Below are 25205 nucleotides of genomic sequence, written 5' to 3'. Positions count from 1 at the left end.
GAGCGCTCACTGGCTGGCTGTCCTGTCTCTCTGACCGCCTGGGATCCAACCACGACCCGTTCGGAGGAAGCCCCGCCCCAGCGGAAGGCGGAAGCGGAAGTGCGGCCTGTGGCGATCTGAGGCCGAGCGGAGCCGGGGCGGCGGGTTCCGGGGGCACCATGGGCAGGGGCGGCGGCACCTTCGAGCGGCTCCTAGGTACCGGGGGTGCGCGCGCGCGAGTCGGGGCACTTGACCTCTGACCCTCGACCCCGGGGGATTCCAGCCGCCCCGCGGCGCTGATGCCCCCGCAGGCCCGGGGCCCGGGAGCCCGCTCGGGGCTGGGCCCGGCCGGGTTCGGAGCCCGGGGCCAGCGAGTCCGGCTGGCGCCGCGATGAGCTTCCCCGGGGCAGCCGGCGAGGGCGTCGGCCTTGGTCACCCAGAGCCTCCGGCGGGCGGGCGGGCCGCAGACCCGAGTCCACCGGCTCCGGCAGCCGCCCTGGGAGCGGGCCCCGAAGGGCCGCCGGGCTGGAGCCTGCGGGACTGAGCTGGGGGTGAATTACAGCGGCCGGGCCCGAGGAACCCCTCCCCCGTCTCGGGGGCCTGGGCCTGGCCTCTCCCTGTGAGAGGGGCCGGTACCGGGCCCGAGGGCACAGCGCGAACCCAGCTCTCTAGCCTGAGCCCGGCCAAGGTGGGGTTAACTCTGTGCCGGCTTCTTCCTCCTCTCCCCGCATCGTCCTCCAGCTCTCGGGACAGCCCTCTGCACAGGGAATCACTGTTTCCCTCGAAGCCCCGTGACCGTGATTTAAAGATCAACATCCATCATTTCACTGCTCTTCATAACCGATGTCTCCAGCCCATGCATCAGCGTGGGCAGCGCTCGTGTATCTCGCCATTCTGCCCCACCGCCGAGCCTGACGCCTGACTCCCACGCTACCTGTGAGCAGGTGTATGGGTATACTCACGGCAGAATGGGACCTCTGGTTTCTGGCCCCTTTGTTCTCCCTTACCTTGCAAAACCCACCTTGCTCAAGATCAGGTTCTGCTATGTGACTAACAGCCTGGTGGCAGGGTGGGCCGAGAGGTTCAAAACTGTGTCAGGGAGCGTGACACACTCAGGAAGCATAAAATATTGTTAACTAGAAAAACGGGTGTAGCTGTCATGGGATGAACAGAGTCTTGGTGTGGTGTCTAAATCATTCTTTTGACAAAAATAACAATTATGATTGAAAGATTGAGAGTGTGGGTTATGGACATCAGCTTGGACAGCTGCAGTGACAGGGTGGTAAGACTGCCGCATAGAAACCTGGATAGGTACAGAAAATAGAAATCCTGAGTTATGCTAGCAGTACCTAGGAACCTCTTTCTGCAGCTTCATAGCCCTAGCTGTGGGGGTCATAACTTGTTCCTAAAAACTTACTGCAGACTGAAATGTAACAAGTTTGGGGATTGAGTCCTTACATTTTCAGAGGAGCAGGTTAATTTTGGTGAGGGAGCACCATAAAAACCCTGTACTCACCCACAGTGCATCCACACTGAGTGGATGTGTAAGAACAACCTTTGTTTTGCTTTATGGGTTTTGAAACCTGTGGTACCTTGAAACCTCAAGGGACTTGGAGGGAGCCAAGCAGTTCTGATTAGCAGCACAAAAATACCAAGGATTGTGAAGAATCTGTGCAGTTACAGAGCATCTCAGGGTCTGAATGACTGATGGGGAGTCACTTCTCATCTGAGGGAGATCTCCTATGTGAATATAACTGAGAGGGTGGAACAGGGGCAGGCCAGTTCCAAACTAGCTAATGGGTATTTCAATTCCTGCAGATAAAGCTACCAGTCAGCTTCTGCTGGAGACAGACTGGGAATCCATCCTACAGATTTGTGATATGATTCGTCAGGGAGACACTCAGTAAGTGCCATATCGCTTCCTGATATGTTTTAAGCATTGACATCCTTTTCTGCCCTGCTCACTGAATGAAGGCTAAGAACATAGGACTAGGTGCCCTGGGTCAGCCCACTGGTCCATCCAGGCTGTTACTTTGTGGTACAAGTGACAATGCAATTCAGCATCTTGAGATAATGTTTCTGACCAGGGAAGCTGCAGCTCATGATCTGCCTCGGATCCTGAGAGAAAGTGGGCCTTGATCATCACTGTTCTTCCTCTTTTTCTGCTGGGCCTCTGGAGTTGCCCATGCAATAAATTGTGTTCTTTCCCACTGCAAGGATGGGGTTAGTGGACTGTTAAGAGACAGCTGGACTCTTCCTGCAGGTTCTCATCTGCCTGAAAAATGTGCATGCTCTCTCTCTTTTTCCAGAGCTAAATATGCAGTTGGTGCTATCAAGAAGAAAGTCAATGACAAGAACCCCCATGTGGCTCTCTACGCACTAGAGGTAACCTGAAGCCAACCCAGCAAAGTGAAGTCTCTCCAGGCCTCTAGTAACATGTAGCCCAGGTGGACACTCGCTCTTTCACAGACTTTTCTCTGAGGAATGAAGTCTATGCAAACTGTCCCCCCAGGAGTGCAGCTGATAGCTGTGCAGAGCTCACCCTCCTCTGATGCTGTAGCTTAGAGGGCCTCAACCCATGTCCTGTGATCTGCTGACCATGTTTCTTTATTTCCAGCTGCCATACTGAATTAAACCTTTAAAAAAAGACATGAAATCCTGTCATGCTGTTGTTCTACCAAGCAGGTGGTTGCTTTAACTGCAATTGGAACATTATGGGATCCTAAATTGCAGGGAGGCAAAGGCCACCAGTAAGTTTAGGGGATGTTTCCTGTTATATCTCTACATTAAAGTGTGACCCTACTCTTACCAAAAAGTCAAGACCCCCAGTTCAAGATGCTGCAGGGCTTTTGGAAGTATCAGATGTTTCTCTGACTGAAGTTGGCACGAAGTGCCCTGGGTTAGGTGGTGCCCCATGGCTTGTGTGCAGGTTACAGGGCCCTGCAGCCAGGCGCAGTCCATGCTGTGACTCTGCTCTCATGCTGGACTCTGTAGGGTATTAATCTAATCTAGTTCTTTTTCCTTGCAGGTCATGGAGTCTGTAGTCAAGAATTGTGGCCAGACAGTCCATGATGAGGTGGCCAATAAACAGACTATGGAGGAGCTGAAAGAACTATTCAAGGTAGAAGCACTTTGCTCACTTGTTTCCCTCTGGATGGGGTTGAGAGAGTCGCTATTAACACAGAGAGATCCTTGGGGATTTGGAAATGGGGCAGCAGGAGGACATGGGAGAAGCAGAGTGGGGAGCCCCTGTGTAGAAATCCACGTCAGAAGGAACGAGCTGAACTGCTCAGTTGCACCACAGGATCTGTGTGGAATTTCTCATGAAGCATCATGGGCAGCTCCAGGAACCAGCTGCTGGGGAGGGAGTATCATGAGAGCAAAGCTGCTGTCAGACTGTGGAAGGAATGATGGCTCACACTGCAGCACATACTACACTGCTCTTTGGGGCCATTTGATGGCAAGTCCTCACCTTGCTATTGGGCTTGGTTTAGCCAGAGCCAGCGAAGGCAAATGAAAATACCCATCTGTGGGGGTGGACACGCAAGGTGGGGGGGCTGGTAGGGAGAGGTGCTGGAGGGGGATGTGGGCTCTCTTCCCATAACCCAAGATGAGATGGAAAGTTTAAAATGGATAGAAACCCCTTTACTCTGAGTGCATAACTAATCTATGGGACGAGCTGCTGCAGGATGTTGACATCAAGCCAATAGCTGAGCAAGATTCAGAACTAAGCTTCAATCAGGTATGAACGAGAACACCACGTTCAGTGACACCGGTGGGATGATGCTCGCTTTCCAGGGCACAGGTGCCTCTCCAGCTGGGTGGAGGCAGGAAGATGTTCTCCTCCTGCTCCATCTCCAAGGCACACAGGAGTATGCAGTTGAGTTCAGTAAAGGGATTTTTACTCCTTCCTCTGTAGCATCTACCACTGGCTGCTATCCAAGGCAGGTGACTGGCCATGTCTAGCAGCTCCTGTATGAGCTTTGCTAATTCTGTCATCTCAAACACTGAAGCAGGGTCTCTTCTCCTACTATCCTCTTCCTAGGAAGAGGCTGGCCTAGTTCAACTATAGATGTGGCCTGACATAGTAACTGCTGCCTTGAGCCTGGCTTCTCTTGATTTACAATGGCAGACACTAAGTTAAGTGGCGGGGGCTGGTTTTCTGACAGCCCTGGTATCCTAGAGTTCAGTGCGGCTTGAGCATACCTTCTATGCTGCAGGGGAGGGTGTGTGCTTATGCGCTTGGGGTTCCCCAGACCTGTGCAGATGGGGGGCTCTGAGTCGGTCCATTTGAGCCCTGGGGCAGCCTCTCCTCAAGGGTGCTTTCTGTCTGGCTAAGCACTTAGCGTGTACCCCGGGCTCCGTGAATTGCTAATGCAAAGCATCTGTTATGTCACAGTCACTGCCTCTCTTGTGACTGACACCATACTGAACACAGGCTCATGGACTGCTCAGAGGAGCTTTGGGGTAGGTATTGAGCTTCCCAAATATAGGATCAGATCAACATCTCTGATTCTGCTCAGGTTCTTATGTGAGCAGTGCTCAGAGCTCCCTAAATGCCCAAGGTGCGTTCTTGCTCATTACTTTAGGGACTTTCACTCTTCTGAATCCCTTGGCTGTGGGGGTTCTGTTGTCCCTCTCTTTGTGGTGCAGGCTCCTCTCAGGTCTGTCTGAGTTTGGAGCTGCAGATGTCCCTACAAACCTATGCTGAACTCTCCCACAATTGAATGTGAAGCTTGAGAGTGCTTGGAATCTGCTTCTCAGCTTGCTGAGGGAATTTCCGGAGCAGTCAGTCATGTGATTTGGTGATGACATGATCAGCTGATGGCCAGGCCCCTCCTGCTTGCTGAAGGTCAGGAATTCCTCCTGTTGCTGGGGTATGTTTGGAGTGTTCCTGGCAGGGTAGGGTTGTGAACTGGAGTTAGTGTCTGTGAGCTGGAGGATGCTGGGACCCAGAGCCAAGGGTTGCATTTCTCAGCCTTTGTGGCTAATGAGAAGTGATTAGTCGTTCTCGTGAATTGCTGTGACTGCATGGTGACAGTTCCTGCTGGTGCGAGTGAATCAAGGATGCTTAGATACCCTGAGAAATTAGCCTGGCCTTCATAGATGGGGAGCAACTAGGAAAGGCCTTTGGGGGCAAGTGGGGGGCAATCAAGGTGCTTTGGAGAAAGATCCCATTCTCCATGCTGAGCCCTGCTGCCCTGGGGAACACCTTGGTCCAAAGGACTTTGGTCTCATGTTCTTTTCTTGGGTGGTGTTCAGCCATCCTGTTAGGGGAGGAGGCGAAGTGGGCCACGGCATTTGCCTCTAATACAGTGCTCTTCCATTGTTCGGTGCCTTATGTGAGTGGGGCAAGTCCTCCCCAGTATCCTGCTCTCTGTGAGCAGTGCCTTGCTGGCCTGTTTCGTGTTGGCCCCTCACTCCATGGTATGCGTGTCTCACCAGGACACAGTGGAGGGTGAGTATCACAAAGATCCCCCACAATAGCCCATGCTGGGCTCAGATTCTTTCCCCTCTGTGCAGAGACAAGTGGAAGTGAACGTTCGCAATAAGATCCTGTACCTGATCCAGGCCTGGGCTCACGCCTTCCGCAACGAGCCCAAGTACAAGGTGGTGCAGGACACCTACCAGATCATGAAGGTGGAAGGTAAGGACTCAGTGGGGAAAAAGGGGCAGGAGAGTCTCCCATTGCGCTGACAGCCAAGCACAGAGGATGAGCCATGGGAGGGCAGGGAGCAGGCCGCAGTGCCAGCCAGGTGTGGGAAAAGGGCTGGTACAGACGGGGTTACACACAGTGACCTCCCTGCTACCTGATGGACCCGTCAGGGTGACTTGAATCCAGTTCCTGTTGCAGAGCAGCCTCCACCAGGTGGCTGCCTCACTCTGGCCCTGCAGCCCCCTAGGAATGATGTGGTTTGGCAGCAAGTTCCTGGAAGCCAGAGCTGGAATGTTCTCCTAGGAAACTTGCTGTAGATGAGCACATCCTCCTGGGAATGGCTCCGTTGCTGGGCACTGATCCTGGGGTGAGAAGCTGAGACCTTGGCTGTGTGTCTGGGTTTCCTAGCAGTGCGAGGTGCATTGGAGGGAGTGCCTGTGATGTGGGGCATGAACGCCCCTGATTCTGCCTGGGGTGAGTGCGAATCCGCAGGAGTGGCAGGAAATGCCTCATTTCTCACCCTGATCTCAGGTTCCAACATACGTTTTACCAAAGGGCCCCAGTTGCCTAGTCTGAGCGCATGGGGCTGGGGTTGTGCTCTGCATTCAGAGTAGACTTGAGTCAGACCTGGGAGCAGAGTGATGCCCTAGGATCCCATCACCGATGTATGGACACTCGCTCTCCCAGCTCCCCCTGTGAGGCAGGTGACTGTGGCTCAGGTTAAATAATTGGTTGGAACTCTTGCACAAATGGCAAAGCAGAAACTAGAACCCAGGAGCCCTGCCTCTGTCCCCAGCTCTGAGCACTAGGCACCACTGCCTCCAGTGTGGTGGGACCACACTTTACAATGAGATCTTGTTCCATTCTTCCTGCAGGTCATGTGTTCCCAGAATTCAAGGAGAGTGATGCCATGTTTGCTGCAGAAAGGGTGAGCTCCCCAGTGCAGAGCGGTGGGGAGGAGCTCTGGCATTATGGAGGGGGCCGCTGCTGTCACGTCTGTCCGACCCTTCAACTGGTGGTGAAATAACACCAAATCCCAGAATCCCAAAGCGCCTTACGTGTGTTGTACAACTGCCTGGATTCGGCAGGAGACACGGTTCAGGAAAGGAAGTGCAGAATCCCCTCTTCCCTGGAGATCCCACATGAGGGCAGCCTCCTCGTCCTGTGGCTTGCCAAGGGCTCCTCCAGCAGCGCAGCCTGCCCAGCACGCGAGGGCATCACTGGCTCAGCACAGGGGCATCCGACCGTGACTCTCTTCTGCAGCCAGTGGTCACTGGAGGAGACTTGCTGGGGAGAGCACCTCCTGCTGTGGGGGTCTCCCCATCCAGGGAATGGCCTGGCTTGGGCTAGCCAGTGGGAGCTCCAGGCTGAGAGGCTCTCTGGAGCCAGTGTCAGGGTTGTGAGTGCTAGGCCCTGGTCCTTTCCTTATGCAGGTTTCTGTGCTCTGTGACAGGCCCCTGACTGGGTGGATGCTGAAGAGTGTCACCGATGTAGAGTGCAGTTTGGAGTCGTGACCCGCAAGGTGGGTGCTGCTGCTTATTCCTCTTTAGTTCCCTTCCCTGCATGACACCGCTGGGGACTTGGTCTCCTCCTCCTTGGCCCCGCAGGGTGGGCTTGGCTGGGAAGCTGAGCTTTAGGGGAAGGGGGTCAGCAAGCACCCTGTGCAATGGGCATGGAGGGGCACAGCCCTGGGTATTGGGAGGGTGCCCCCTAGTGCCAGCTGCCAAGGCTGACCTAATCCCCCTCTTTGTTTGCAGCATCACTGCCGGGCTTGTGGGCAGATCTTCTGTGGAAAGTGCTCTTCCAAGTACTCCACCATCCCTAAGTTTGGCATTGAGAAGGAGGTGCGGGTGTGTGAGCCCTGCTACGAGCACCTCAACAAGTCAGTATCTCTAGGGGGTTCTGCACACCGCATGTGGGTTGGAGCAGCGGGGGCTGGCGGTTGGCATGGGGTTGGCCTTCTGGAGCAAGGAAGGCTCCGTGTACTGGAGCCTCTCTTGAGTCGGATTCCCCAGGGGCTGGGCAGCCTGGCAGGAGAGCTGCCCCCTTTGGAGATGGGAGGGATTCAGGAGATGGGCGTGTACAGCTGACGCTCTGCTGCCTCCATTGCGGCCATCTACTGACTGCTAGCTGGGAGCCGTGCTCCTCACTGGGGATGGGGGCAGGGGCGGGGTCCCTCGCTGGGGGTGAGGCTGTGCCGTGCCCTGGGATGGGGACTGGTGTGGAATGGGGCCAGGCAGGACTCAGGAATGTTGCCTGTAGGCCCTGGTCTCCACTGTCACCTCTATCTGATTGTAGGAAAGCTGACGGCAAAACGGCTGCCACCACTGAGCTGCCACCTGAGTACCTGACCAGCCCCCTTTCTCAGCAGTCCCAGGTAAGCGGCTGGCTATCCTGACTGCCAGGGGTCCAAGCTGGGCTGCAGGCAGGGTTAGCCCCAGCAGTTCCCTTCCCCTCCTGCTCACTGTCGCACTGAGCAGCCCCCCTCTCCATCTGCAGCTGCCCCCAAAGCGTGACGAGACAGCCCTGCAGGAGGAGGAGGAGCTCCAGCTGGCCATCGCCCTCTCGCAATCAGAGGCTGAGGAGAAGGAGAGGATGGTTTGTACCCAGTTCTAGGGCTGCGGGAGGGAGCACTGCCTGGATCCTCTCCAAGCCTCTGGCGGGCTACTGCTCTCGGCTTTGCACCAGCAGGTCCCCAGCCCTGGGCTGGACGGAGCCCTTCCCTGGTGCAGAGTGGGTCGAGGGGGGTGCTGTGCTGCAGGTCTAACCCCTCCCATGGATCTGGGGTGAGGGTCTCTTTCACAAGGATAGTGAGGGCTGGTGCTGATCCTGCCTGCGGGGCAGGCCCCATGCAGACAGTAGCAGCTCCTGCCTCCCAATGGCTAGTGAATGTGCAGTGGCTGGGCCTGGCCCTGTGCGAGGTACCTCGCCCTCCAAGCCAGGCTTGTCTCATGCTGTTGAGCTGGACAGTTCTCAGGGCTGATCTTGTACCTCCCTCTGCAGAGACAGAAAACGACCTACTCTGTGTACCCGAAGGCTGAGCCCACACCTGTCACCTCAACCGCACCCCCTGTCAGCACCCTCTACTCCTCCCCTGTGGTAAGTGCACAGCTGCCCTGTTGGGTCAGTGCCACCCTGCCAGGTCACCAGGGGTCAATCCTTGCTTGGAGGGAACTATAGCCATGAGAGTATGGCGCTGTGCAGCCCCTTCCTGAAAACACTGCTGTGCTGGGGGCACTCAGGAGACCCTGCTCTGAACACTGGGCGCGCTGTTCCTCTGCTGCATGAACAGGAGGTGAACCACCACCGGGCTGAAGGAAGGAAGACAGACGTGCCCGCTGTCCCTCCCAGTCCTGCACTCCTGCTGTTGCCTGGCACTGGCTGGCAGGATATGCACAGGTCTGGGCAAGGTATCTGTCATAGCAGTGAGTTGTGTAGTGGGCTGCGGAATCCCCATGTGTCTCTAAGATCTGATGCCCCCCCTCCTCTCTCTCTCTCTCCCCAGAACTCCTCTGCTCCGCTGGCTGAGGACATCGACCCCGAGGTAAGGACACAGGCCCCTCTGGTGCACAGTGTAGGCTGGTTCCTAGTCAGGCTTTGGCGCTGATCTTCTCCCTCTGCTTTTCCCGGCAGCTGGCTCGATACCTGAACCGTAACTACTGGGAGAAGAAGCAGGAGGAGGTTCGTAAGAGCCCCACCCCGTCTGCTCCACTGTCCCTCTCAGAGCCAGCCACCCAGCCTGGGGAAGCTCATCCCATCCCGCTCGGTGTCGTGGAGGTAAGATAAGGGCCCGATCCCACACCCATCTCTCTGAGGTCTGGCGGGGTTGGTTTGAATCAGTGCTCCCTGGGAACTGCCTGGCACCAGCCTCACCCCAGTCATGAAGCTCAGGTCCGGCTCCGGTCTAGGAGTGGGTTCTGGATCCCCACTCCCGAGAGGGTGGGGCTCAGGGGCTAACTGTGCTGCCCTGTGTCTCCAGCAGCAGTACCAGAATGGGGAGTCCGAGGAGAACCACGAGCAGTTCCTGAAGGCTCTGCAGAATGCTGTCACCACCTTCGTCAACCGTATGAAGAGCAACCACATGCGGGGCCGCAGCATCACCAATGACTCAGCTGTGCTCTCCCTCTTCCAGTCCATCAACAGCATGCATCCCCAGCTGCTGGAGCTACTCAACCAGCTGGATGAGCGCAGGTGTAGGTGGCTTCTGCTCCATTCCCCGGGGAAGGACACGACTGCTCCCTGCCAATGGCTTGTGGGCAGCTCTCTGGGACTGTGTGGTAGACTGCCTGGGGGGTGGTCTCTGTGGAAAAGTATACCCCATCGAAGGTCTTGTTGGGGGCCACCTGCTCTAGCTGGAGGCAGCTAATGCGCAGGCCTGGATGCTGCCTTGCCCTGCAGGTGCCTGATGCTGCATTTCTCTTCCCCAGTGTACTATGAGGGCCTGCAGGACAAGCTGGCACAGATCCGGGATGCCCGCGGGGCCCTGAATGCTTTGCGGGACGAGCACCGCGAGAAGCTGCGCCGGGCGGCCGAGGAGGCTGAGCGCCAGCGTCAAATCCAGCTGGCACAGAAGTTGGAGATCATGAGACAGAAAAAGCAGGTGAGGCAGGGACGCCTTTTCCAGGTGCCTCGTGGAGGGCAGGTGTCATGCCAGCGCCATTCCCAGGGCTTTCTGGTGGCCATGGCAGCTGTTCCCAGCTCCTGCCCTGGGCTGCTCTGTTGTTGGGTGGCTGGAGGCAGCCCTGTTCTGTGGAGAGGGTGGAGTCCCTGGGGCTGGCCTTGGTGTATGAGCTGCACGGCCAGGCTCCTGATGTGGGTGTGGTGCCGATCCCTGCAGGAGTACCTGGAGATGCAGCGGCAATTGGCCATCCAGCGGCTGCAGGAGCAGGAAAAGGAGAGGCAGATGCGCCTGGAGCAGCAAAAGCAGACCATCCAGATGAGAGCCCAGATGCCAGCTTTCTCTCTGCCCTATGCCCAGGTACAGCAGCCATGCCAGGGAGCCCTCCCATGGGCACTCTCCTCAGAACGCTCCCCTTCACGCTCTCTCCTTTCTGCAGCTCCAGGCCATGCCAGCAGCAGGAGGGGTGATCTATCAGCCATCTGGTCCCACCAGCTTCCCAGGCACCTTCAGCCCCGCAGGCTCTGTGGAGGGCTCTCCCATGCACAGCGTGTACATGAACCAGCCAGCTCCAGGCAACACTGGCCCCTACGCACCAATGCCTGTTGCAGGGGCAGGTGAGAGCCTGGGCCAAGCAGAGGTAGGCAGGGTTGGAATGCAGCACCAGTCACCTCACTGTGCCCTCTCTGCTCCAGATCCCAACATGGTGAACGCCTACGTGTACCAGGCAGGCGCAGGAAGCGGGCAGGCAGCGCCGCAAGGGCAGGTGGTTCCCACCACCAACCCAGCCTACTCCTCGTATCAGCCGACTCCGACGCAGGGCTACCAGGCAAGTGAGCAGAGTGCTGGGTCCCCCTTGCCCGTAGTGTGCCAGACTCACCGTAAATCTGGAACGCGGGACTCTGCAGTGCGTGGCACAGGCTGTCCGCTCCCGGGCTCTTGGGATCCCCTGCCACACAGTGGGGATGGGGATCAGTCCCAGATTGCCTGGGTCGCCCCTGGTGTCCCCTGTGGGATGGGGGGAGCCAGCTGCTCCCTGGACCCTGAGGGTGTTGGGGGAGAGCTGTGGGGCTGCTCCACGCTCACCCTGTGCTCTTCCCCGTAGAACGCTGCGTCCCAGTCGCAGAGCATCCCTGCCATCTCGCAGGCCCCACAGTCTGGCACCATGGGCTACATGGGGAGCCAGTCTGTCTCCATGGGGTACCAGCCCTACAACATGCAGGTGAGCACCCACCAAGGGTGAACTGCTTGGTGCCCTCTTGCAGCCTGGCTTGGGGCTGGGTGTTGGTTGCTATGGCGGCTGCTCACCAGCCAGGGGGTGAGGGTAAATGGGGCCTCTGCTGGCACTTGTGGGGGAAGGGCTATGGGGCTGGATTTTCTGTATCCCCTTGACCCATGTAGACCTACCCTGGCTTTTCACTGCTGCTGTTCTGAGCCCCAGATCCTTGGCAGCATGGGCCCACTGGGCCTGGCTGGGAGCTCAGGGGTCTTTGCCCCCGTGGTAAGGGGCAGAGGTCTAGCGGCTGGTCTGATTGCTCTCCCCTGCCCCCGCTCTAGGGCCTCATGTCGACCCTTCCTGGGCAGGAGCCAGCTCTGAGCAGCCTGCCACCCCAGCAGACTTACCTCTCGGGACAGCAGCCCGTGTATCAGCAGGTGAGACCGTCAGCCCTGCACGAACCCGGCATCTCCTTGTCACCCTCACTTCAGCTCCCTCCCTAGGCAGTTGGTCACAAACTGCGCTGATACCGCCCCCCCCCACCCCACACCCTTATCGCCAGGAGCCTTGGCTGTCGCCCTGCCTCCCCCATGCAGGGTGCTGAGACCTCCAGATCCAGGTGTATTCACCTGGGGGCTGGGCATGGGTGGGAGTGACCAGCTGGGGCCCTGTGCTTCCACCAGCAGCCCTCTGGGTAAGGTGTGGGGGAGGGGGTACCAAGGGAGGACTGCCTCCTAACAAACAGTTTGTCTGTTCCAGATGCCACCCCCAGCAGGCCCCCCCCAGCAGCAGCAGCAGCCTCAGCAGGCCCCATCGCAGGTACAGCAGGCCCAGGGCAGTGGCGAGGCCCAGCTCATCTCGTTCGACTGATCTTGGCGAGGGGGGCTTCCCAGTGTAACACTATTGTCTGCAGGAACCACTATGTACTTTAACTAGCCATTTCTGTCTCTTCCCTGCCCCCCTCCCTGGGGAACGGCCCTGCTCAAGGGGAGGGTGGGACTCTGGGGCCCTACCAGCTGGCATGCACCCTCTGGCCTGGCAGGGACCTCCCTGCCGCTCTGGCTCCCTGTGGCTTTTTCCCTGCCCTGTCCCCACCTAGCTGAAACGTGCCATGATTGCTGGAAGTTGTGAACCCCACCCCCACCCCAGCAGGTGGAGAATGAATGGGCGCTTGGCCCTTCACGAAGAGATTTCCGCAAGTCAGAGGCTGCAGACTGGCTGCTAGGCTTCCCCTCCAGGGCTGTTTGGGCAGGATGGTGACTGGGGCCCACTGGGCACCCGGTGACTGGGACCCAGCCCTGAGAAGAGCGAGCAATAATTGCACAGTCCAGGGACTCCCTTCCCTGCTCTGCAGCAGGCAAGAGACTTAAACATGCCCCAAGAACTTGCCTTGACCCTAGGGCAAATGGGGCAATGAGATCTGATGCAGAGCTGCCCCGTGCACAAAGCACGGCCTCTGCCACTATTCCCCTCTGCACAGTGCACCATGGGGGCTCCTCCTCTGCCCTAGTAGGAGCCTGGGCCCCTCACCACAACCTGCCCCCACACCCCCACCCTGATCCCCTGCCCCTTCATGGGAGCCTGGCCCTGTGCTTGCATTCCATGCTCCTGGGAGCTCAGGCCATTCCGCATGACCTATGCCTATATCCTCCACCCCCTCCTTGGGAGCCTGGGCCCTCTCTGCTTTTTGAACACTCATCTCTCCTACGTAGTGGTGGAGTAGGCAGAATGGAACCAGTGACAATAAAATGTATTTAAAGAGCTGTTGCTCTGGGTCTGGTGCTGCTGTTCCCATGAGAGCAGGGCCACTGCAGAGGGGTTTGGTGGAAGGCTGCTTGGCAGGTAGTGAAGCAGGGCTGTAACATGCTCCAGTGTTGATGCCCTCAGTGCCAAGCAACGGCTCTGCAGAGCCAGATTCACTGGCTTTGGATAGGACAGCAGGGCCACTCCTCCTCCCCCACACACTCTTAAGAGCGGACAGGGTCACCCGGAAGGGAAGGAGGATCCCTGCCTAGGACCCTCTGCAGGAGCTTGGATGCAGTGCTCACCACCCCTAGGCTGCTGGCCTCAATGCAGGCCCCAGGGAGCAGCTACCCTCAGCCCACAGGAGGAGACAGATTAATTTAAAAGCAGTTTATTCTTGGGTGTCCCTATCCCATCAGCTTCAGGCAGCCACGCCTAAACATCCTGCAGCCTAGCTGGGCCTACGCCAGCTCTCTCCTCCAAAAAATCAGGCATTTGTGGATTCTGGCATTTCCAGCTGGCAATGAGGAAAACGGGCATGAAGGTGAAGAACCACCAGGCTTCTAAAGGGCTTGAGAGCAGCGAGCAAGGCCCCCAGGCATGAGCTGCAGTAGAGCTATGTGTGTGGAAGGGGGCTGAAGCAGTCCTGTGGTTGGAGAAAGTTTGCCAGTCCCTCGTTTTCATAGGAACTAATGTTCAGCAGCTTAGCCCCAAGTCTTGAAACCTGCCTGTTTCCCACACCACCTTGAACCTGACCATGCGTTCAAGGCACAGCGCATTGGGGGTGGCCATCTGCCACAGCTCCTCCACATCCCATAGCCCTCAGGCTGGATTCCTGCCAGTCAAAAAACCAACAGAAAGCTGGAGAGGCACAGAGCAGCATGTGAGTCTCAAGTGACTATGGCTGCCCTAGACTTTCCAAGGGGTGGGGCTGGGCTCATCCCCAGCTGCTGCTGTGTGATGAGCTCCAGCCAGCCCTGGGATGCAAATGGAGTATGCTCTCTGGGGAAGAGCCTCCTGCAGAGCACGGCCTGTGCCTGTAAGGGGGAGCCCATCCTGGGGAAGCTGCCACAGGTGACTTATGCTCTCCCAGATGGGAGAGACAGTTGCACCTGGGAACAGGACAAGTTATGTCTAGCCTAGAGCCCATCACCTGTGGGCTGGATGCAGATTTGGCCCCTTCAGGGCTTTCACACGGCAGGCCATCACCTAGCTACCACAATGCAGAATTGCTGGAGGCCCTGAGAAGAATTCAGCTCCTGGGGCACACCTCACCTCTCCTGGAGCTCCTCCTCCAGCTTCATGTTGCTCTCAGGGCTGATGATCCCATTGATGGCAAAGGGCTGCGAGCACAAAGTGCAGCCAGATTCATTCCTTGCCCTTCCCCAGTCCTCCCTTCTGTGCCCTGAGGAGCTGGCAGCAACAGCTAGTGGGTGTTTAACCCCTAGGCTCTATTTGATTTCAAGCCTCTCCCATGGGGTCTGGACATGGCAGTGTTAGACCCAGCAAGCAGGACCACAGGAGCGGGAAGATGTAGTACAGCATCGACTAGGACAATAGCAGTTGCTGGAGGAGCTGGGCAGAGCTCTGGGGACTTGCATCCCCATGTGCTGCTCAGCAGATTGCACAGCCTGTCCTGCGGGGGGAGGGGAACACACAGGCTCCTGGAGATCGTGCAGGGGTCCCAAGATCTCTCTGGTGGTTCACAAAGGGCTTCAGATTCCTGGAAAGACCTAATACCCTCCTGCTGCTTGGGGGTGGGGGGACAGAGGTTGGTGGTTAGGATTCTATTCTGCATACTTACCCCATAGATCTGGCAAACTCCCCCGGGCTTCAGCAGCTGCCCCACACCCTGGAATAGTCCCTGCAACACAAAGGCAGGATGTCACCGAGTTGGGCACTGGGGGTGGGGGGTGAGCCGAGGCCGGGGCCTGCCCCATATCCCAGTAGGAGCAAGACAAGGTGCCAGCACTGTTCCTCCAGAGCAATAATCCCTTGGGGCGGTGGGGGGTGCAGGCCTGAAAGGGCCACAGGCTCCTTCTGCCAGCGGGAGGAAGGATGTCTTTCCCACAAGGGGTTGCTTGCCGCAGCACCCCCTTGTTCCCTGCAGGGCTCAGTTTGTCCACATGCACACCTCCAGGCCTTGGGCAAGGAAGTGCAGCAGGTTGATGATGATGATGACATTGCAGTAGCCTTGGCTCAAGCCTGCCCACTGGTCCCAGGGCTGAGACACATCAATGGCCAGTGGCTTCTTCACGTTCGGCACCTTGGTGGCTCTGATGTAGCTAGAGATGCTGGAGGAAAAGACAGACAGGTAAACCAGGAGAGGCTGCTGGTGTCTGCCTAGTGGTGCTGCACTGCACCCAGACAGAGGCTGCCGCCTCCTGCTCTCACAATGGGGGATGCTGCAGGAGCTGCCCTGAGGTGCCAGCCTGGGATCCATTTAGCAACTGCCAGGGCCACAGTGCTGCCAGCATCACCCTACAGTGCAGGCAGTGGCGGTCTTGCTGGTTCCAGGTGGGGAAGAGGTGCATTCAGCTAGATCCTTCCCCCTCCACTAAAAGCCAGAAGGGGGCAGGAAGTGAGGCCTTGTAGCGGGTATATGTGGCTGCTCTTACCCAGACCACGGGCAAACACCTTCTCTCTCCCTGTTGTGCTGTAAGCACTGATGCTTGGACCAAGAATTACCCGGCATGGCAGCTGCCTCCAAGGGAGTGCAAGAGGAGGGATAGGGCTGCAGGAGAATTGCAAGTGAGGTGGCCATGCAGCCTAAGCCCCCCAGCTCTACAGATGTGTCTCCTTGCCCTTGGAATTTGTCCTGCGCTGGGGACAATGAAAACTGTTACAAGCCCATGGGGGTTGGAGTCACTGGAAGATGGCACGTTCCTAGACGCCCTCCCCCTGCCCCGATGCGGCGTTATATGTTCTGATTAGCCTAAACCTGAACAGCCTAGAAGGACTTAGCAGGGTTTGTGCAGTTTCCTAAGGCGAAGTGAGCACAGTCCCCGCTGAACACTGACAGAACCCTGTTCTCACTGAAGCGGTGGTGCTTGAGAGCTGCGGCCTAGCCCTCCTGTGGGCTGGGGGAGCTGGCAACGCTGTGGGCACAGCAGGTCAGGGCACTTTGGGCTCCACCTTACAAACTCCCCACTGTGTCCGTGATCGGAGCTGTAGGCAGCCCCACGCCATGGGAGTCAAATCCTCAGCGCCCCAAATCCTGCCTAGTGCGAAGCGGTCAGCAGCCGGGGGGGCACGCGAGCCGGGGGGTGCGGTCCCGGCCTCTGCCCAGGGCTCCTGGCAGGCCCGAGCCCAGGCGCGCCGCTCGCGGGCAGACGGGCTGACTTCCAAGGCTGCCGGGTGACATCAGGCCGGGCTTGGGCAGAACGCGCGGCCCCGGAGCCCGGCTGCAGCCCCAAGGCTGGGCTCGGGTCGCGCACGCAGCCAGCCAGCGCCTCCAGGATCAGCCCTGGGGCCGGGGCGCCGGCCGGGGCGAAGCGGGAACAGCGAGCCCCGCCCGCCCGCGGGAAGGCCCGAGCGGCCCCTCCGGGCCTGGGGGCCGGCAGCGTGGAGCGGCCCCGGGCAGGCCTCGCGGCTCCACGCCGGGCCGGGAACCCAGGCGTCCCGGCCCCGCCCCTGTCTGCGCCTCCGCCGCCGCTGCCGATAAAGTTGCCCTTGTTGCGGACGCGGTGCATGCTGGGTAGCGTGCAGTCCTTGCTCGGAGGACTGCGCGCCCGCCGGAGGGGGACCCGCCCGAGCCATAGAGACGTGGGAGGCGGAGGCTAGACTGTCACCCTTTGCCAGCGACATGGCCTGGGCAGGGCTAGAGCGCCCCGGCGACCACAGAGACTGGGGGGCAGAGCGCCGCCGCGTCCTCTGCCTGCTGCTGCCCGCCTCCGAGGCCGGGCGTCTCCTTCCTGCTGCGGGACCCAGCGTGCTCGGTGCCGGCGCCGCCATGCTGCCCGCCGCCCGCCCCCTCGGGGGGCCCTGCCTGAGGGGGCTCCGGGCCGCCGCCCGCCTGCTGCTGCGGTACCCCCGCCGCGCCCCCCCGGGAGCCCCGGCCCGCGCGCGCGGCCTGCGGGTCCCGCTACCAAGCTCGCGAGGCGCGAGCCCAGCACGGCCCCGTTCCCGGGGCGGGGGGTTGGTCTGCGCGGGGCTCCCCCGATCGCTGTCTGCGGCGTCCGGCGGGGCGGGGCGGGGCGGGGCGGGCGGTGACCGGGCCCCTCCCGGTGCGTGGCTGAGCTCCCTGCCCGGGCGGTGCCCCCCCCACGGCGCGGTCCGAGCCTGACGGGGCCTCTCTTTCCATGGTGACAGGCGGCAGCTGCCGGGAGTCCGTGCTGTGAGGATGCTGAGGACCAGCTGCCACCCAAGGACAGAAGCCCTGGCCAGCGCCCCCTTAGATAACGCCCCGAAGGAATATTCCCCCAAGATCCAGCAGCTGGTGCAGGACATCGCTAGCCTGACCCTACTGGAGATCTCGGACCTCAATGAGTTACTGAAGGTGGGCAGGACTTGGGCAGCCTGCCTGGTCAGACTAGCCTGTGCTCTGCCCCCTGTATGAAAAAGTTTGCCCCTCAACAGCTTGAGTCATATCTCCTCGCCCCCCCGCCCAAGTCTCCCCTCTTCCCCTCACCAGCTCCTTCACGAGCTCCCAGCCGTTTGCTGCTGCCTCTCCTTGCACAGGAAGGAGGCCCAGCTAGCAAACCCTAGCAGAAATTTGGGGGGGGGGCACATGTGATCCCTCCCCCCCCCATCACCTCTGGAAAGTGCCCCACTTTGTATAGTTGGGCAGGGTACATGGCCTGGGCTGTACTAAGTTGGGGCATGCGTGCTCCCAAGGCGTGGAGGGAAGGCAGGATACTGGGGTGGTTGATTGTCAGGGCACAGAATGGAGCGGTTTCTCTGTCCTTTGTCTATGGCTGGGGTGTTCTGTGGTTGTTCCTCTTCTTGCTGGGAACACAGGGTAGGCTTGAAGTGCTGTTGATTACACTTTGTCATCTTCTGCAGAAGACACTGAAGATCCAGGACATGGGGCTGATGCCAATGGGTGGAATGATGCCACCACCTGCAATGCAGTCAGCCACTCAGGTATCATAGAATCATAGAATATCAGGGTTGGAAGGGACCCCAGAAGGTCATCTAGTCCAACCCCCTGCTCGAAGCAGGACCAATTCCCAGGTAACTCCCAGTTGCTCTGCTAGGGTCCTCCTCCGTGCCCCTGGACAAATGCCAGGGGAAGGGAAGTGCTGTCTAGGAAGATGGGCATTGGTTTCACCTTGTACTTTGGCAAATTTAGTTCTAGTGAGTCCAAAAATGCCCTGTGATTCTGAAGGTTGGTTCTGAGCTAAACAAACCTACTCCTGGTTCTCCTAGGGGTCTTTATATCTATAGTGATCCTAGACAAGGAACTGGAGTGTTGGTAGAAGTTTATATAGCTGCCTATCAGTCTCGAAGTATCTTTCTCTTTCTGAATGCTGTGCCCCTCTGCAGGTTTGCCAGTTGACCAGAAGGGGCTGTTTGTCAAGTCCTGTGTGTGGCAGGGTGGAAGGGTCCTGAATGCTGCTGTACTTGGCCTCACTAGGCTTGTGTTGGTTCCAGGTAGCGGAAGAAGAGGTCCCCAAGAAGCAGGAGAAAATTCATTTCACTGTCAAGCTGACTGAGGTGAAGGCTGTGGAAAAAGTAAAACTGATCAAGGAAGTGAAGAACTGCATGCAGGGGCTTAACCTTGTCCAGGTGAGGAGATGGCACTTACCTCTGCCTGTATGATCTTGGTCACTGCTTGAGCAGCACCTCCCTGGGGCTGTGCTGGAAGCTCTGAGCCTCTTCCCCTCTGCCCAAACTATGTTCAAAAGTGCTTTTTAAAACTGAGACATTGGCTGTACTTCAGAATAGCCGCTTGGATTCCTCAGTATCCTTGAACCACAGTTTGTTCATGGGCTCCCTTTCCTGTGCACAGCTGTGTCCCAAGTGCATGGGGACTGAGCATGAGGCCTCCAACAGGAAGGCTATGTCTACGCTACCATAGTAAGTCGACCTACGCTACGCAACTCCAGCTAAATACCGTAGGTCGAGTTACCGTGGGAGGTCAATGGGAGAAACTCTCCGGTCTACTTGACTTACCTTACTCTTCTGGTGGAGGGTAGAGTACAGGGGTTGACTGGAGAGCGATCTGCTGTTGATTTGAAGGGTCTTCACTAGACGTGCTAAATCGATCTCAGAGCATGGATCCGGCCTGTAGTGTAGATATAGCCCAAGTGTCTGCACTTGTCTCCACTGCTTCCTTCAAAACAAGTGTCCCTTCTTCCCAGGATTTCCGGGTGGTTGGTTTCTAGAAGCAATAATGCACATTCTCACCAGATGGTGGCAGCAAAAACCTAACCTAACCATGGGTTTCAGAGGTGCCACAAGTACTCCTTTTCTTTTTGCGAATACAGACTAACACGGCTGTTCCTCTGAAACCTGTGTAAGTCTGTATCCGTAAAAAGAAAAGGAGGACTTGTGGCACCTTAGAGACTAACAAATTTATTAGAGCACAAGCTTTCGTGAGCTACAGCTCACTGCATCGGATGCATCAAAAGCTTATGCGCAAATAAATTTGTTAGTCTCTAAGGTGCCACGAGTACTCCTTTTCTTTTTAACCTAACCATGTGAGAGAGCTGAGCCCCACATGAAATCTGCAAGAGAAGGGGGGCCATGGGAGGAAGACTCCCCCTCCCCTCCCTCACTTTAACAGCAGAAGAGTTTATTTATCCTGTTAAGTACAGGAAATCACAATCAACAGCTTAACTGACAGGCACAGGTTAAACAAGCCATGTAAAGCATTTTTTACTGAACACGTGAAAATCAGGGCCTAAGAGTCCAAAGACAGAATTGTCAGAACAGTTCATATGAGAGTCAGAGCTTATTTATCTTGAACTCTTCTGATGTCGCTTGTGTACTGGAGGTGGGAATAGTTCTGCAGAACTGTTTAAATTGGCCAAACCAGCTGCATTTAGCAAGCAGTGAAGCAATGAAAGATTTAGAGACTCCATTTACTGCTATTGGATTGCCTTCCTTCAACTCCCTCTTCAGCGTCTCCTAGAATATCAGGGTTGGAAGGGACCTCAGGAGGTCATCTAGTCCAACCTCCTGCTCAAAGCAGGACCAATCCCCAACTAAATCATCCCAGCCAGGGCTTTGTCAAGCCTGACTTTAAAAACTTCTAAGGAAGGAGATTCCACCACGTCCCTAGGTAACCCATTCTAGTGCTTCACCACCCTCCTAGTGAGAGAGTTTTTCCTAATATCCAACCTAAACCTCCCCCACTGCAACTTGAGACCATTACTCCTTGTTCTGTCATCTGCTACCACTGAGAACAGTCTAGATTCATCCTCTCTGGAACCCCCTTTCAGGCAGACTTGCACAGAGTCACAGCAGAAAAGCGAACTTCTCCTCTCTCACATTCTGTGAACTGTCTGCAGATCTTGGCAGAATTCTTCATTAGAAAGTCATCTGAACTTTCTCCATGATTTACAGGGAATGGCATGCGTCCATCCAATTCATAAGGTGTCCATCCACACTGACAAACAGAATAAAATGGAAGTTCACATTATCCTCCTCCACTTGACATTGGCCTTCTTGTGCAACAGCATTATGGACTTCCTGAATAGCCTTGTTATTTTCAAGGTGCTTTCAGTACCAGTGCCTGTGGATGCAGTAAATTGGCATCACCACACATTGTACTCAGGTGCACTCTCCCAAGCAGGCAATGCCACAATTTATCCTAAGATCCCCTGCAGGGCTCTCTGGACTAGCTAGGGCTTCATTGCAGCTGGATTCAGTCCAGCAATGGCATCTCTCTCTAAGGAGTTTTGTTAATTGAGTTACTCAGGGATGTATCCCTCTCATTCACCAGCCTCTGTGAGCTGAAATTCCAGCCCTGGCCTGCTTCCCTGCATACACATGGCTGTGGCAGGGCACTTTGTTCTCTCAGAGGAGACTGTTGTCTCATTCTGGGTTTCTCACACCCTTAGAAGCAGGGATGGTTTCTGTTCTGCATGCCATCTTTAGTAGCCATGTTCAAGGCCCAATATGTGCCAAGGGTGGTTAAAAACTATCGGGATGTAGAAAAGGTAGAAATCTATAACACACTTCTGTTTTGATTGGGAAAGAATCAGAAGGAGCAAAACTTAGAAAAAAGTGATTTTAAAACAGCAGCTAGCCTACACAAATGTGTATCTTACCTAAAGTCCTGCCATCCCATAGTGGTGATGGATCTGGCTATGTCTAGACTTGCACTTCTGTCGGTCAGGAGTGTGTGTGTGGGGGGAAACCTGTCCCTGACTGACATACTTTTCATCGACAAAAGTACCAGTGTGGACACCGCTATGTTGGCAGGAGACGCTCTCTCCCCAGCATGGCTACCGCCACTGGTTGGGGGTGGTTTGATTATGCTGGTTCGAGACCTCTCTCCCACTGGCATGGAACAGCTACGGGGAAGACCTTTCAGCAGCGCAGCTATGGTGGTACAGCTCTGCTGCTGTAAGGTCTGAGTGTAGACATAGCCTAAGCCGAGCTTCTTCTGACCTCTCTCCTCCTAGTTCCTGTATCCATCTTGTATCAGTGTTTTCCCCCTGCTGTCCTGAGGGAGTGCTCTTAGTAAACCTGGACTTTGGCCCTTCTGGCCACACCTGTTCTGTAGGCTCAGCAGGAAATCAAGCAAGATTCATTTGAACCAATTGTTTTGGCATTGTCCATTAACAGTTCTTAAGTGTCAGTTAATAGGTGACTATCCTGGGCCATGTCCTCTTTCCTGCCTGTAGAAATACTTACACCAAGCCACTCTGCTTCCTTTCCCAGACCTAAAGAAGAGCTCTGTGTAGCTCAAAACTAGTACTTTCCACCAACACACATTGTTCCAATAAAAGATAGTACCTCACCTACCTTTTCTCTCTAACTCAGTATATTCATACAGGAAACTACAACCCCACTAACCAGGCCAACATACAATATTAATACATTATTAAAATTCAGCTTCATAGTCATCACATGCGTTTTTACACAGCCTAATCCAGGGACACACATCTAGGATCAAAGTGCATGTTATGATTATAAGATGGGGGACCATGTCCTTTGAAAAGAACTTAAGAATCATGGTAGAAAATCAGTTGGAAGTGAGCTCCCAAGTCATTGCTGTAGAGGATGAACTCTTGGATGTATAAAGTGGAGAATATCCATCAGGAGCAAGGAGGTGGCATTACCTCTGTAAACAGCTTTAGTAATCCCATTGCTGGGATACTGTGTCTATTTCTGGGAGTTCACACTTCAAAAAGATTGTTGGCAAATTGGAAAATGTTTGGAAAAGAGATACAAGTATGATTTGAGGTCTGAAAATCCTGCCTTAGAGTGAAAGACTAAAGAGGCCCAGGGTATTCAGTTTCACCAAGAGAGGGTGGACCAATGACTCTATGGCAGTCAAGTACCTATAAGCAGCACAGATCTCTAGTTGCAGACAGCTCTCCTGTCTAGCAGAAAAAGGCAGAACAACATCCAGTGGCTGGAAAATGAAGGTCGGCAAACTCAGGCTAGAAACAAGGTGAATATTTTTAGCAGGGAGGATAACTAACCATTGGAACAGCTTTCCTAGGGACATGGGGGATTTGCTATTGCTTGAAATACTTAATCAAGACTGAAGGGCTTTCTGAAAGAGTTGCTGTGGTTCAAACAGAAGTGATGGGCTTGATGCAGAAATTATTGGGGGTGGTTCTCTGGCCTGGGTTATATAGGTGTCACGGAGTCCCTGGGCGATGCTGTGGAAATGCTCACTGCGAAGCCAGTCAGGACTCTGGGGCAGTCGCCTTTCTGTGAGCAGCCTGTCTTCAGGACACACAGCTTCCACCTTCCTGGGTCTGACCTCGGAGCATTCAGGCTCCTCTGCCCCTCCATGCGCTTCCCACAGCGAGTCCGCTCAGGCGGGGCTCCTGGGGAAGCCAGAGGGTCCTGCCCCCCAACTTCGCAGTCAGACATGACTCTCAGCCAGCCAGTAAAACAGAAGGTTTATTAGACGACAGGAACATGGTCTAACACAGAGCTTGCAGGTGCAGAGAACGGGACCCCTCAGCTGGGTCCATTTTGGGGGGCAGTGAGCCAGACAACCACGTCTGCACTTCACTCCATGTCCCAGCCAGCCCCAAACTGAAAACTCCCTCCAGCCCCTCCTCCCCTGGGCTTTGTTCCTTTCCCAGGCCAGGAGGGCACCTGATTCCTTTGTTCTCCAACCCTTTAGCTCTCACCTTGCAGGGGGGAAGGGCCCAGGCCATCAGTGGCCAGGAAACAGGGTGTCCGCAGACCCCTGCACACCCCTGCCCTCTAGGGCTCTGCAATGATCATACACCCTTACCCCACCCCCTAGATACTTAAGAACTGCCTAGGGGAAACTGAGGCACCCCCACACTATTCAGAGGAAGCATTAAGAACAGTGCCACTTCGTCACAATAGGACATAGGTGATAATAATGGTCCCCTATGGTTTTAAAATTATTAATCCTAGTTAGTGAAAACAGCAAGTTTGACTCTCTCTCTCTCTGGCAGGCAAAGAAACTGGTAGAGTCACTTCCACAGGAAATCAAGGCCCATGTGTCCAAAGAGGAAGCAGAGAAGATCAAAGCTGCGCTGGAGGCAGCAGGAGGGACTGTGGTTCTGGAGTAGATGGCCTACGCCCCTGGCTGAGGGATGCTTGTATCTCCTGTCCGTGCCCATGTGGGGCCCTATCCACTGACTGTCGTGGGGTTCCTGTGCATTTCCAGGGGGCTGAGATCTGCCCTGTTTTCTGCAGTGGGGCTTTGCTCTGTTAGGATGGCCCTGCACCAGCTGGGTGTGTTCAGTGGGGAGCCTGACATTTGTACCAACACCATAATGAACTCTGAATCTATTAAAAAAAAGTGTGGGGGGAAGTCTGTGAAGCAGTGATGTGTAAGAGATCAGTCCTCCCCAAAACCACTTGCCAGACTGCACACCAGCCAGCAGAGCTGCCTAGGGGTGGAGTGCACCCATGCACCAGCCCATGTGGCTTTGTGCCACTGAACAGGCCTGTCACTAGGCTGTGGTCATTGATATTTTCACCCCATGTATCTACTCTTTCTCCTGTCCCCCTCCTTCCAATGGTATCTTCCCAGGTTCCTGCTGTGCGGGGTGGGGGACAGATCCTGTGCTAATGCACTGGTTTGACCTTTCACTGCAACTCAGAATCTCAAACTAGGCTGTGGCTAATTTACAGGTGAATGGATGTGGCCCACAGGAGCTAAGGGAAAGGGTATTTTTTTTGCAGGGTGACCTTCCGGTTGCGGTGGATCCTCCTCCCTAATGGGAGGAGTCTGAACAGCATGGAGGCTTGGACTCCGTTCTGCTCAGCTGCCTGCTGTGAAGGGTGGGCACCTGGCAATCCAGGTGACTGGTGTGCGCCTGGAGGGAGGATTTGCCAGCCCAAGCTAAGTCCATGTCTACACTTACCGAGGCAGAGCTGTACCCATGCAGCTCTGCTGCTGTACGAGCGCTTGTGTAGCTGGAAGGGAGAGAGCTCTGTTGTCAACATAATAAAACCATCTCAACGAGCGGTGGGAGAGCGGCTCCTGCCGCCATAGCGCTGTGCACACCAGTGCTTATGCCAGCAAAACTTATGTTGCTCAGGGGCATGTTTTTTTCACAGGCCTGAGCGACAAAAGTTTTGCTGACATAAGTGCTAGTGTAGCCATGGCCCAAGCCCATGATCTCTACAGGGGCCCTCATGCCAGTTGGTACATCTGGGTGCTTGTGCAATAGTGCACAAAGTCTGCATGAGCTTTGTGGGGGAGTTGGCTTGGTGCAGATAAATATGGGGGTTGGCTCAGGCAGCAGGGAACCAGAGCCTGTGGGAAAGTCCCCCTGAACCCAGGCCAGCACCTTGTTTCCATGACCCTCCCGCTCCAGTGTCATTTACTAATCCTGGCTACTTCAGTGGTTACCTTCATTCACAGCCCCTCC

At 56.1% G+C, this 25205-nt stretch overlaps 3 protein-coding genes across 5 annotated transcripts; 2 read left to right on the top strand and 1 right to left on the bottom strand.

Annotated features, from left to right (window-relative positions):
- The first annotated feature begins 36 nt into the window (after positions 1–36).
- On the top strand, positions 37–13230 carry HGS (hepatocyte growth factor-regulated tyrosine kinase substrate). 3 transcript variants are annotated; one of them, XM_048817410.2, is made up of 21 exons: positions 37–195; positions 1798–1882; positions 2289–2364; positions 3008–3100; positions 5503–5626; positions 6511–6563; positions 7089–7157; positions 7393–7517; positions 7934–8012; positions 8135–8233; positions 8639–8734; positions 9141–9179; positions 9269–9412; positions 9618–9828; positions 10063–10235; positions 10473–10613; positions 10693–10870; positions 10949–11082; positions 11359–11475; positions 11811–11906; positions 12229–13230. In XM_048817410.2, the coding sequence occupies exons 1-21, from the start codon at positions 159–161 to the stop codon at positions 12337–12339; spliced, it is 2280 nt and encodes a 759-aa protein (XP_048673367.1). In that variant the 5' UTR covers positions 37–158; the 3' UTR covers positions 12340–13230. The 3 variants fall into 3 exon arrangements, with proteins under 3 accessions (XP_048673367.1, XP_048673366.1, XP_048673368.1); XM_048817409.2 differs by having other exon boundaries at positions 38–195; positions 9615–9828; XM_048817411.2 differs by lacking the exon at positions 37–195 and adding an exon at positions 721–915 and having other exon boundaries at positions 9615–9828.
- Positions 13231–13587: 357 nt separating this feature from the next.
- On the bottom strand, positions 13588–17026 carry LOC125621044 (methyltransferase-like 26 B). Its single transcript, XM_048817428.2, has 3 exons — positions 15347–17026; positions 15017–15076; positions 13588–14047 (listed from the first exon to the last, which is right to left on the bottom strand). The coding sequence occupies exons 1-3, from the start codon at positions 15653–15655 to the stop codon at positions 13976–13978; spliced, it is 441 nt and encodes a 146-aa protein (XP_048673385.2). The 5' UTR covers positions 15656–17026; the 3' UTR covers positions 13588–13975.
- A 38-nt stretch (positions 17027–17064) lies between these two features.
- On the top strand, positions 17065–24139 carry MRPL12 (mitochondrial ribosomal protein L12). Its single transcript, XM_048817425.2, has 5 exons — positions 17065–17238; positions 17524–17710; positions 18217–18297; positions 18808–18942; positions 23778–24139. Exons 1-5 carry the CDS (start codon positions 17165–17167, stop codon positions 23892–23894), a joined length of 594 nt encoding a protein of 197 aa, XP_048673382.1. The 5' UTR covers positions 17065–17164; the 3' UTR covers positions 23895–24139.
- Positions 24140–25205: the final 1066 nt, after the last annotated feature.

The sequence above is a fragment of the Caretta caretta genome, chromosome 14 (genome assembly GCF_965140235.1).
Source record: "Caretta caretta isolate rCarCar2 chromosome 14, rCarCar1.hap1, whole genome shotgun sequence".
Classification (NCBI taxonomy): Eukaryota; Metazoa; Chordata; order Testudines; family Cheloniidae; genus Caretta; species Caretta caretta.
The sequence above is the reverse complement of the archived record's forward strand: the minus strand, read 5'-3'. Positions and strand labels throughout refer to the sequence as shown.